This window comes from Macaca mulatta, chromosome 13 (genome assembly GCF_049350105.2).
Source record: "Macaca mulatta isolate MMU2019108-1 chromosome 13, T2T-MMU8v2.0, whole genome shotgun sequence".
NCBI classification, from domain to species: Eukaryota; Metazoa; Chordata; class Mammalia; order Primates; family Cercopithecidae; genus Macaca; species Macaca mulatta.
In genome coordinates this window covers 117,949,585-117,963,151 of record NC_133418.1, presented here as the reverse complement: position 1 = coordinate 117,963,151, position 13,567 = coordinate 117,949,585, and the positions used below count along the sequence as shown (strand labels likewise).

The window sequence follows — 13,567 nt, the reverse complement described above, 5'->3', positions numbered from 1 at the left end:
TATTGATAGAGACTGCTATCCTCATCTGTAACTACATCAAGCTAGAGAGACTGTTATAATACAAGTGGTCTGAGGCAGCCGTGAGTAGAGAAACCAGGAATGCTGGTCTCGATCTCTAGACTTCAGTCTTGGCCCTGTTTCAACTTTCACTTTCGTGTGTGAAAAATCGAAACTCTAACTCAACTGAGTGTTAGTCAAAGAAGGTGTGTCCTGCTCCCCACGACAGGTTGCTCAGAGACTGCTGATTTCCACCCCTATATAAAGAGAGTCCCCGGCATACAGGGACTGCTGTGCTCCGGGCGTCTGCCACCATGTGGGTACTCACGCCTGCTGCTTTTGCTGGGAAGCTCCTGAGTGTGTTCAGGCAACCTCTGAGCTCTCTGTGGAGGAGCCTTGTCCCGCTGTTCTGCTGGCTGAGGGCAACCTGGCTGCTAGCTTCCAAGAGGACAAAGCAGCAGCTGGTCTGGAGAGAGCCAGATGAGACCAAAGAGGAGGAAGAGGACCCTCCTCTGTCCACCACCCCAACCAGCGTCAACTATCACTTCACTCGCCAGTGCAACTACAAATGCGGCTTCTGTTTCCACACAGCCAAAACATCCTTTGTGCTGCCCCTTGAGGAAGCAAAGAGAGGATTGCTTTTGCTTAAGGAAGCTGGTGAGTCTATGGTCCCAGACAGAAATCAGGATTCTCAACCATTCGGCAGTAGGGTAAGGCGAGAAGGGGCTGGGGGCACACACAAGCTGGTGAGCTTCTCCAAAACTCAAGGTCACCATTTGCCATTGCACGGTGAGCATGTTGTCCTAGGAGAAAATAATTCAGTGAATTTTGGAGTGGGCACCTAGTCCTTCCTAAATCCCAGAGTTGGCCTGGAGCAGGGGATTTGTGGAGCAAACCTGTCCCTCCTGCCACTTGGAAGTGAGCAGGGGTCTATGCAAAGGGCAGGTCCCTGTTACACTCGGTGTTTGGAAAGAGGCGGTTTGGGAAGATTGTACCACTTTCTGAGTTTGCCCACAACACTAATGAATTTGGGTTTTCTAGAAACAGTTATTAATAATTAGGAAAGTTGGAAACAAAAACAAAAACTTTGACGTAAAAACAGCAGCGGTTGAATCTTATATTTGAGTTTGTGTATATTCTTTTAATAGGAAGCCTTACAATTTTTTTGGCAAATATGTCAAGGACTTAGCTCTCAAGAATGCTTACTGAGTATCACCACGTTAGTAACTGGCAGCATCTTGGAGAGTACTCAGCATGTGACCTTCGAATGCAGCATCTTCCACTCCAGATCTGTTCTTCCTTCCATCCTTGTCTTCCTGTCTTTCTTAGAGTACCTTCTCAGCTAGTAACTTCAGCAACATCTCTAGCTTCTTTCCCTCCTTGTTTAACTTTTTAACGAAAGCATAGCATACATGCACCATATTACACATATTCTGGGTGTGCATCCTGATGAATTTCACAAAACAGTCACACTCATTTTCTCCAAACACCAAAATCGCTAAGACAATGGTCATATTGTTGTCTCTTCCTAGAATGTCTGTCCTCAAATCTTTGTTGATGAACTTTCAAAGCTCCTTTGAATTCTCCTTGGTTCTCTGCAGCCATAATTATGCCCTTTACTTTTCACTTGTGAACTCATGGCACTTGCTACAAATGTGTCTTGCAGCTTTTTAAAATGTACTATTTTGTTCAGTTTTTTTTTTTTTAAATATCTGGTTCCTCAAAGAAATTGTATTCCAAGGTTGAATTTTACCCTCCTGTGTATCTTCATGCCTGGCAGAATGTCTAGAATGTAATAGAGGCTTAAGAAATGTTTTAGATAAATGAATGAATGCATGAGTGAGTGAATAAGGAGACATGTCGAGTGAAATTTCGACTTTCATTCAGAAGGCCAGGGTTTGAGTTTCTGCTCTAACATTTTCTAGACTTGTCAAGACATTTAGCTTTTCTGAGTATCAGTTCCATAATCTTTAAAATTATCTTTAGATAATAATGATAACTGATAAACCAATCTCAAAAGTTGGTACAAGGCACAAACAAGTGAATGTTCATGTATTGTGTCATAAAAGATAATTTTTTTTAATCAAAATAAACAGTTGTGTTTATTAAAGTACATTATCAACAGAATGAAAAGGTAACCCAAGGAATGGGAGAAAATACTTGCAAGTCACATATCTGAAATGGGATAATTATATGAATTATATTTTTAAAAATTCTCCAATTCAACAACAAAAAACAATGTAATTAAAATATGAGCAATGGACTTGAAAAGACATTTCTTCAAAACAGATATACAAATGAAATTAAGAATATGAAAAGATTTTCAACATTTCTAATCACCTAGGGAAATGCAAATCAAAACTACAATAAGATACCACTTCACATCACTTCATATTTTAGGATGGACAGTATATTTTAAGAATACAGAAAATAACAAGTGTTGGTAAGAATGTAGAGAAATTAGAAGCCTGTGCACTGTTGATGGGAATAAAAAACGGTACAGCCATTATGGAAAACTGTATTGCAGTTCCTCAAAAAAATTAAAAATAGAATTACCATATGATTCAGTAACTCTACTTCTGGGTATATACCTAAAAGAATTAAAAGCAGGGCCTCAGAGATATTTGCACACCCATGCTCACTGCAGCATTTTTCTTTTTTTTTTTTTTTTTAAATTTATTTATTATTATTATACTTTAAGTTGTAGGGTACATGTGCATAACGTGCAGGTTTGTTACATATGTATACTTGTGCCATGTTGGTGTGCTGCACCCATCAACTCGTCATTTACATCAGGTATAACTCCCAATGCAATCCCTCCCCCCTCCCCCCTCCCCATGATAGGCCCCGGTGTGTGATGTTCCCCTTCCTGAGTCCAAGTGATCTCATTGTTCAGTTCCCACCTATGAGTGAGAACATGCGGTGTTTGGTTTTCTGTTCTTGTGATAGTTTGCTAAGAATGATGGTTTCCAGCTGCATCCATGTCCCTACAAAGGACACAAACTCATCCTTTTTGATGGCTGCATAGTATTCCATGGTGTATATGTGCCACATTTTCTTAATCCAATCTGTCACTGATGGACATTTGGGTTGATTCCAAGTCTTTGCTATTGTGAATAGTGCTGCAATAAACATACGTGTGCATGTGTCTTTATAGCAGCATAATTTATAATCCTTTGGGTATATACCCAGTAATGGGATGGCTGGGTCATATGGTACATCTAGTTCTAGATCCTTGAGGAATCGCCATACTGTTTTCCATAATGGTTGAACTAGTTTACAATCCCACCAACAGTGTAAAAGCGTTCCTATTTCTCCACATCCTCTCCAGCACCTGTTGTTTCCTGACTTTTTAATGATCGCCATTCTAACTGGTGTGAGATGGTATCTCATTGTGGTTTTGATTTGCATTTCTCTGATGGCCAGTGATGATGAGCATTTTTTCATGTGTCTGTTGGCTGTATGAATGTCTTCTTTTGAGAAATGTCTGTTCATATCCTTTGCCCACTTTTTGATGGGGTTGTTTGTTTTTTTCTTGTAAATTTGTTTGAGTTCTTTGTAGGTTCTGGATATTAGCCCTTTGTCAGATGAGTAGATTGCAAAAATTTTCTCCCATTCTGTAGGTTGCCTGTTCACTCTGATGGTAGTTTCTTTTGCTGTGCAGAAGCTCTTTAGTTTAATTAGATCCCATTTGTCAATTTTGGCTTTTGCTGCTGTTGCTTTTGGTGTTTTAGACATGAAGTCTTTGCCCATGCCTATGTCCTGAATGGTACTACCTAGGTTTTCCTCTAGGATTTTTATGGTATTAGGTCTAATATTTAAGTCTCTAATCCATCTTGAATTAATTTTCGTATAAGGAGTAAGGAAAGGATCCAGTTTCAGCTTTCTACTTATGGCTAGCCAATTTTCCCAGCACCATTTATTAAATAGGGAATCCTTTCCCCATTTCTTGTTTCTCTCAGGTTTGTCAAAGATCAGATGGCTGTAGATGTGTGGTATTATTTCTGAGGACTCTGTTCTGTTCCATTGGTCTATATCTCTGTTTTGGTACCAGTACCATGCTGTTTTGGTTACTGTAGCCTTGTAGTATAGTTTGAAGTCAGGTAGCGTGATGCCTCCAGCTTTGTTCTTTTGACTTAGGATTGTCTTGGAGATGCGGGCTCTTTTTTGGTTCCATATGAACTTTAAAGCAGTTTTTTCCAATTCTGTGAAGAAACTCATTGGTAGCTTGATGGGGATGGCATTGAATCTATAAATAACCTTGGGCAGTATGGCCATTTTCACGATATTGATTCTTCCTATCCATGAGCATGGTATGTTCTTCCATTTGTTTGTGTCCTCTTTGATTTCACTGAGCAGTGGTTTGTAGTTCTCCTTGAAGAGGTCCTTTACATCCCTTGTAAGTTGGATTCCTAGGTATTTTATTCTCTTTGAAGCAATTGTGAATGGAAGTTCATTCCTGATTTGGCTCTCTGTTTGTCTGTTACTGGTGTATATGAATGCTTGTGATTTTTGCACATTAATTTTGTATCCTGAGACTTTGCTGAAGTTGCTTATCAGCTTAAGGAGATTTTGGGCTGAGACAATGGGGTTTTCTAAATATACAATCATGTCATCTGCAAAGAGGGACAATTTGACTTCTTCTTTTCCTAACTGAATACCCTTGATTTCTTTCTCTTGCCTAATTGCCCTAGCCAGAACTTCCAACACTATGTTGAATAGGAGTGGTGAGAGAGGGCATCCCTGTCTTGTGCCAGTTTTCAAAGGGAATTTTTCCAGTTTTTGCCCATTCAGTATGATATTGGCTGTGGGTTTGTCATAAATAGCTCTTATTATTTTGAGGTATGTTCCATCAATACCGAATTTATTGAGCGTTTTTAGCATGAAGGGCTGTTGAATTTTGTCAAAAGCCTTTTCTGCATCTATTGAGATAATCATGTGGTTCTTGTCTTTGGTTCTGTTTATATGCTGGATTATGTTTATTGATTTGCGAATGTTGAACCAGCCTTGCATCCCAGGGATGAAGCCCACTTGATCATGGTGGATAAGCTTTTTGATGTGTTGCTGAATCCGGTTTGCCAGTATTTTATTGAGGATTTTTGCATCGATGTTCATCAGGGATATTGGTCTAAAATTCTCTTTTTTAGTTGTGTCTCTGCCAGGCTTTGGTATCAGGATGATGTTGGCCTCATAAAATGAGTTAGGGAGGATTCCCTCTTTTTCTATTGATTGGAATAGTTTCAGAAGGAATGGTACCAACTCCTCCTTGTACCTCTGGTAGAATTCAGCTGTGAATCCATCTGGTCCTGGACTTTTTTTGGTTGGTAGGCTATTAATTATTGCCTCAATTTCAGAGCCTGCTATTGGTCTATTCAGGGATTCAACTTCTTCCTGGTTTAGTCTTGGAAGAGTGTAAGTGTCCAGGAAATTATCCATTTCTTCTAGATTTTCCAGTTTATTTGCGTAGAGGTGTTTATAGTATTCTCTGATGGTAGTTTGTATTTCTGTGGGGTCGGTGGTGATATCCCCTTTATCATTTTTAATTGTGTCGATTTGATTCTTCTCTCTTTTCTTCTTTATTAGTCTTGCTAGTGGCCTGTCAATTTTGTTGATCTTTTCAAAAAACCAACTCCTGGATTCATTGATTTTTTGGAGGGTTTTTTGTGTCTCTATCTCCTTCAGTTCTGCTCTGATCTTAGTTATTTCTTGCCTTCTGCTAGCTTTCGAATGTGTTTGCTCTTGCTTCTCTAGTTCTTTTAATTGCGATGTTGGAGTGTCAATTTTAGATCTTTCGTGCTTTCTCTTGTGGGCAGTTAGTGCTATAAATTTCCCTCTACACACTGCTTTAAATGTGTCCCAGAGATTCTGGTATGTTGTATCTTTGTTCTCATTGGTTTCAAAGAACATCTTTATTTCTGCCGTCATTTCGTTATGTATCCAGTAGTCATTCAGGAGCAGGTTGTTCAGTTTCCATGTAGTTGAGCGGTTTTGATTGAGTTTCTTAGTCCCGAGTTCTAGTTTGATTGCACTGTGGTCTGAGAGACAGTTTGTTATAATTTCTGTTCTTGTACATTTGCTGAGGAGTGCTTTACTTCCAATTACGTGGTCAATTTTGGAGTAAGTACGATGTGGTGCTGAGAAGAATGTATATTCTGTTGATTTGGGGTGGAGAGTTCTATAGATGTCTATTAGGTCTGCTTGCTGCAGAGATGAGTTCAATTCCTGGATATCCTTGTTAACTTTCTGTCTCGTTGATCTGTCTAATGTTGACAGTGGAGTGTTGAAGTCTCCCATTATTATTGTATGGGAGTCTAAGTCTCTTTGTAAGTCTCTAAGGACTTGCTTGATGAATCTGGGTGCTCCTGTATTGGGTGCATATATATTTAGGATAGTTAGCTCTTCCTGTTGAATTGATCCCTTTACCATTATGTAATGGCCTTCTTTGTCTCTTTTGATCTTTGATGGTTTAAAGTCTGTTTTATCAGAGACTAGTATTGCAACCCCCGCTTTTTTTTGTTCTCCATTTGCTTGGTAAATCTTCCTCCATCCCTTTATTTTGAGCCTATGTATGTCTCTGCGTGTGAGATGGGTCTCCTGAATACAGCAGACTGATGGGTCTTGACTCTTTATCCAGTTTGCCAGTCTGTGTCTTTTAATTGGAGCATTTAGTCCATTTACATTTAAGGTTAAGATTGTTATGTGTGAACTTGATCCTGCCATTATGATATTAACTGGTTATTTTGCTCGTTAGTTGATGCAGTTTCTTCCTAGCCTCGATGGTCTTTACATTTTGGCATGTTTTTGCAATGGCTGGTACCGGTTGTTCCTTTCCATGTTGAGTGCTTCCTTCAGGGTCTCTTGTAAGGCAGGCCTAGTGGTGACAAAATCTCTAAGCATTTGCTTATCTGTAAAGGATTTTATTTCTCCTTCACTTATGAAACTTAGTTTGGCTGGATATGAAATTCTGGGTTTAAAATTCTTTTCTTTAAGAATGTTGAATATTGGCCCCCACTCTCTTCTGGCTTGGAGAGTTTCTGCCAAGAGATCTGCTGTTAGTCTGATGGGCTTCCCTTTGTGGGTAACCCGACCTTTCTCTCTGGCTGCCCTTAAGATTTTTTCCTTCATTTCAACTTTGGTGAATCTGGCAATTATGTGTCTTGGAGTTGCTCTTCTCGAGGAGTATCTTTGTGGCGTTCTCTGTATTTCCTGGATTTGAATGTTGGCCTGCCCTACTAGGTTGGGGAAGTTCTCCTGGATGATATCCTGAAGAGTGTTTTCCAACTTGGTTCCATTTTCCCCCTCACTTTCAGGCACCCCAATCAGACGTAGATTTGGTCTTTTTACATAATCCCATACTTCTTGCAGGCTTTGTTCATTTCTTTTTCTTCTTTTTTCTTTTGGTTTCTCTTCTCACTTCATTTCATTCATTTGATCCTCAATCGCTGATACTCTTTCTTCCAGTTGATCGAGTCGGTTACTGAAACTTGTGCATTTGTCACGTATTTCTCGTGTCATGGTTTTCATCTCTTTCATTTCGTTTATGACCTTCTCTGCATTAATTACTCTAGCCATCAATTCTTCCACTTTTTTTTCAAGATTTTTAGTTTCTTTACGCTGGGTACATAATTCCTCCTTTAGCTCTGAGAAATTTGATGGACTGAAGCCTTCTTCTCTCATCTCGTCAAAGTCATTCTCCGTCCAGCTTTGATCCATTGCTGGCGATGAGCTGCGCTCCTTTGCCGGGGGAGATGCACTCTTATTTTTTGAATTTCCAGCTTTTCTGCCCTGCCTTTTCCCCATCTTTGTGGTTTTATCTGCCTCTGGTCTTTGATGATGGTGATGTACTGATGGGGTTTTGGTGTAGGTGTCCTTCCTGTTTGATAGTTTTCCTTCTAACAGTCAGGACCCTCAGCTGTAGGTCTGTTGGAGATTGCTTGAGGTCCACTCCAGACCCTGTTTGCCTGGGTATCAGCAGCAGAGGCTGCAGAAGATAGAATATTTCTGAACAGCGAGTGTACCTGTCTGATTCTTGCTTTGGAAGCTTCCTCTCAGGGGTGTACTCCACCCTGTGAGGTATGGGGTGTCAGACTGCCCCTAGTGGGGGATGTCTCCCAGTTAGGCTACTCAGAGGTCAGGGACCCACTTGAGCAGGGAGTCTGTCCCTTCTCAGATCTCAACCTCCGTGTTGGGAGATCCACTGCTCTCTTCAAAGCTGTCAGACAGAGTCGTTTGCGTCTGCAGAGGCTTCTGCTGTGTTTGTTATTGTTTACTGTGCCCTGTCCCCAGAGGTGGAGTCTACAGAGACAGGCAGGTTTCCTTGAGCTGCTGTGAGCTCCACCCAGTTCGAGCTTCCCAGCAGCTTTGTTTACCTACTTAAGCCTCAGCAATGGCGGGCGCCCCTCCCCCAGCCTCGCTGCTGCCTTGCCGGTAGATCACAGACTGCTATGCTAGCAATGAGGGAGGCTCCGTGGGCGTGGGACCCTCCCGGCCAGGTGTGGGATATGATCTCCTGGTGTGTCTGTTTGCTTAAAGCGCAGTATTGGGGTGGGAGTTACCCGATTTTCCAGGTGTTGTGTGTCTCAGTTCCCCTGGCTAGGAAAAGGGATTCCCTTCCCCCTTGCGCTTCCCAGGTGAGGCGATGCCTCGCCCTGCTTCAGCTCTCGCTGGTCGGGCTGCAGCAGCTGACCAGCACCGATCATCCGGCACTCCCCAGTGAGATGAACCCAGTACCTCAGTTGAAAATGCAGAAATCACCGGTCTTCTGTGTCGCTCGCGCTGGGAGTTGGAGACTGGAGCTGTTCCTATTCGGCCATCTTGCTCCGCCCCCCCAAAGATAAATTATTAATAGTTATAATTAATACTTTTATATTATATCCTCTTGTTTTAAGTAAATAAAACCAAAGTTAATTAAAATGCTTACAGGATAATGTAGGTTGTATTTTCCTGTAAGAGAGATTTCTACGTAATGGAGGAAACCTATTTTTTTGGATGTAGGAATTAAAGAAAGAGGAAAGAATCACAAAAGGTGGCTCCACAGTCAAGGACAGGTTTATTTTAGAGAAAACAAACCTGATAGGGGCTTGTGGCTGAGTTAGGTCAGAGCCCATTCTCTTACAGACCAAGAGTTTTAAGGATTTAGGGTGGGAAAGTTTATTAGAGGCTTGGACTGCTTCTGTTTCTCTTTGTTGTGTTTATCTGGGAAGGAGAGTTGTGTGTCTGTTACCATACATCTTCCTGCAGCTGCAGGCATACCCACCTTGAATCTGCTTTTAGCTTCCCTATCTTAGAGCACTGAAGAGAAACGAATGTGCTTATTAAGGCCCACTGTTTTACTGGGGCCCATTGTATGAGAATGAAGTTTGGCAGTTACCTAAGAGACTTCCCTCAACCTCCCTCTGTGCCCGAGCTGTCTTATCTGTGTTTTACTGTCTGCTCTTTCTGGCTGCTTGTAGTTAGAAGAGAAGTGACTTCCTTAAAATGCATAAGGCTAGAAAGGGAGCTGGAACTTGAAGTGGTGGTGTTTGTCTGAGATGATGATGTTCCTGCTCTGTCAGTGGTAATTAAAGGTTTACATTTACATTGAAATTTAAATTTTAATATATATTTTATATATTGTATTTAAAATTAAAATTTACTATTCTGGCTAAAGATGCTTCTAAAATATACTATTTACTTTTCTGGCTTTTAAACTGTTTTGAAATTCTATTCAGAAAGACTGAATAGAATTAAAAATAATGAGCATCAGATCTGGGCTGTAATATGATCACTCGTGCATGTTAACACTATTGTAAATCAATTACTCCTTGTCTAAGATCTTAACTATGCCTCTAAATTCTATTCCTTCCATTTCCTTATTCTTCCATCCCTTCTAAATATAGTCCTCAAAATTGTTAGCAGTTCTGTGCCACTGGCCAGGCCCCTGTCTTACTTTCTACAGTTTATCTGCCACTACGTCACCACACTACTTAGGTAATTATGTTTTATTTGGTTTTCGGGTTATAATGAGCGTCACTCAAGCTGCCTCCCAGCATGATGGATCATAAATAGGTGGTATAATGTCTCACTGTCCAATCATAGAGACGTCTGAGCGTGAAAGGGGGCACTAAAACTCACAGATACTGTTTTGTTTACTATAAACCAAAACTGTTCCAGGCACACCAGCCTGGAGGCTTCTCTACTTATAAAGACTCCAGGCTTTGGATCTAGGCATGTACCTTAGCTCTACTTTTCTCTTGTCTTATGATCTTCAGCAAGTTGTTTAACCTTTCTTGGCTTCAATTCTTGCACTAAAAACCAGATAATAATTCCTTCCCCATGGGTTATTTAAGGGTTGAAAGCTTTAACCATATTACCTTGGGTGATGTATGGTGAGACCAGATACAGATTAAGAGAGACCAAAAAGAGGTTTGCACAGGCTCACTCTCCTAGAATGCAGGCAGGCAGGTGTATGACGCATCGGCCTGTCCTTCTAGAACGCAGACTGGCAGGTGTATGGCACAAAGGCCCATCTTCCTAGAATGCAGGCAGGCAGGTGTGTAACGCATAGATCCATCCTCCTAGAATGCAGGCAGGTGGCTGTATAATGCACAAGCCCATCCTCCTAGAACACAGGCAGGCAGATGTGTAAACGTAGACCCCATCCTCCTAGAATGCAGGCAGGTGGATGTGTAACGCATAGACTCCATCCTCCTAGAATGCAGGCAGGTGGGTGTGTAACACATGCAAGAGACAGATGTTCTTCTCTGAGAAAACAAAATGACCCCAAAGTAAAGACCAAGGATATTAGCAGTTGGAGGTTTTTCTGTGAATAAACCGGTTTACCTCTCTGTCTCTCTCTAGTGAAACCCTCCTTTGGACCAGCCCCTCCCTTCATCACATAAATTCCATTCACTTATTTTGTGCCACACTGAAATTTAAATGAACAAATAAAAACATCAAAAGAAAAGGCAGACACCAAAACAAATACCCAGAGAGGATGTAGGAAGAAGAAAACTTCCAAAAAAAACTATAACTAGTAATTGCAGAGAGATAAGAGAAAGAATTGCATATATGAAACAAGAATAGAATGCCTGGAAAGGAATAGTCAGAATATGGAAGTGTCTGGGGAACTAAAAATGGGGTTTCTAAAATTAAAATCCTAATAGAAAGACGAAAAGGCAAAGTCTTGCCAAAATGAGACCAAAAAATCAGGATAGATATAGAAAGGAAGATGATAAGAAAATAGTAGTTAAATTTAGAAACTCCAATATTCCAGTAATATAAGTTCCAGATTCCTGCTTTTACATTTTTTTCAGGAAGCCTGTAAAGGGATTTTCTAAAATAAGGGAGTAGCCCAAGAGAGAGGGCGACACGGAATCCAGGACAAGGAGTGGGGATGGGAAACGCAGAATGAGGAGGAGTGTTATTCCCAGGCTGGCAGCTGGCCTGTGGACAGTCACGCCACATGGCAGGGATATGGCTTTCTGCTTTGCAAATCCTGGTGCTGCCTCATTGTACCCTTTGGTGTCTGAGCAATTCTGTTCATCTGTGTAACCAATTCCCTGCATCCCTGTTTAGACCCCGAATTAAACATACGCTATTCCCATTGGGTGGGATTGGTGTTGAGAACTAGGGTTAGGGGAGGGGAAGATAATGAGAAAATTTTATTTCTTTTTTTTACATTGAGAAAATATTACTTTTGCTATTAAAATAATAATGTATATTTGTGAAGTGGTAAAATTCATGTATCACCTTGCACAGGTATGGAGAAGATCAACTTTTCAGGTGGAGAGCCATTTCTTCACGACCGGGGAGAATACCTGGGCAAGTTGGTGAAGTTCTGCAAAACAGAGCTGCAGCTGCCCAGCGTGAGCATCGTGAGCAATGGAAGCCTGATCCGGGAGAGGTGGTTCCAGAATTATGGTGTGCTTCATGGGATGGCACTCTCCTTACTGCTATTGTTATTGTTGGTTCTTGTATTTCCTTCCATCCTGGGCCTTCAGCCAGACCTGCTGAGGAGAACTGGAAGGGAGGAAAAGCTAATCTTGCTAACTCTAATCGCTTTTCAAGCTGTGCACGGCATTATGGCAGTTTTACTTCCTTAGGGCTCTCAGTAAACAAGTTTGGCAAGTTAGATAATAGACCTTATTACTGAGATGACTATCTTGTACATTGCAATTTAGCAAATACAAGATCTATGGCCTTAGTTTAGACACTAGGTAGGAAAATTAACACATTTGACAGCTTTGTAATAAAATATCTCTGTTGGGACTGGACTGGATCCATAGACTAATTGTATCAGAACCTCGTGGTGTGTGGATTGGCCAATATGGGGAGCTCCAAGGGATTCTACCGTGTAGCCAGAATTAAGAACCGCTGAATTCTAAGTCTGCTGAGATTCCTCGCAGTTTTCAGCAGATGTCATGTCCATAGAGCAGTGCTTGAAACTTAGCAAGGGCTTGGAAAACATTAGCTCTTCTTATATGGACTGTCATGTTGGGAAACAGGTGTAACCTGTTATAGTAAAATTCTCTGTTCTTGTTTATATGAGCTGTTCGAGACTTGAAGTCTTTCCAAGAGAAGCTGCATTTATAATCTGTTGAGGATGTTGCTGAGACATCTCTGGTACACCATCTGTGATGGTGCGGACATGGACTGTGGGGGAGGGACGCTGTGGATGTGGGTTGGAGGGTCCATCTGATAAGGGTTAAGAAGGTAGAGAAGAGTCAAGGTGTCAGGTGCAGGTGAATCAGGAAAGGCCTACAAGGCAGTGTGTAAAACCGAAACGGTAGTGAAGGGAGGCACTTTGTCACACATGCGGTCTGAGTTGAAAAGTGAACTTTGGGAACCATACTCAGAGAGAGAAAAAAGAAACTGAGGAAGCAGTGTGATGGAGAGTACCTGGCGGGATTTTCTGGGTGGGTACCCAGCCAATGCCCTTCCTCTAAGATCAGTCATCCAGGGTGTCTTTGTGGTGTACAGATCAGCGACAGTGCCGCACGTCCAGGTCAAATCTCTCAGGCTTGTGGGAGAAAGTGGTATAAATTAGTGAATTTAGAAGCATATAAGAAAAGTCACTGTCAGCAGCTTGGAGACAATAGGAAACCACAAAGACTGGAGGACGGGAAGCACTGTGCCCTATTCCTATAGTGCATGGGCGGAGAGCCAGCTAGGAGGTTTCATTGATTTTTGTACAGCAAGATAATTTGGATGATCCTCAAATTATTAAACATAGATCAAAAATATACAATTATAAACATTTGTAAATAATTTGAAATACTTTTAGGCATTGTGAGGAACAAATGTATACAGATGCCTATCTGGCCCATAAGCTGCTAATTTTCCACCTCTGGCTCAATGGGTCAGGGATGGGTCATGTGCTTGAGTGGATGAAGAGAGCTGTTTTAGAACCCCACTGCCTCGCCAAGTTTGGTAATTTGCTAGAAGGACTTCCAACACTCAATAGCCAGCTATACTCATGGCTAGGGTTTATTAGAGTAAAGGATACAGAACAGAAACAGCAGGGTAATGACATATATATATCACCAGAGTCCAGCGAGTCCAGACACAGGCCCTGAGTCCTTCTCCATCC

The 13,567-nt window shown here is 41.4% G+C and overlaps 1 protein-coding gene across 2 annotated transcripts in view; it reads left to right on the top strand.

The window, feature by feature from the left end:
- The window catches only part of RSAD2 (radical S-adenosyl methionine domain containing 2), a 34,806-nt gene that overhangs the window by 8,084 nt on the left and 13,155 nt on the right, over positions 1–13,567 (top strand). Inside the window, 2 exon segments of one of the 2 annotated variants that reach the window (NM_001281312.1) lie at positions 312–654; positions 11,737–11,898. In NM_001281312.1, coding sequence (NP_001268241.1) covers positions 312–654; positions 11,737–11,898 — 505 coding nt within the window. 2 annotated transcript variants of the gene reach the window in all.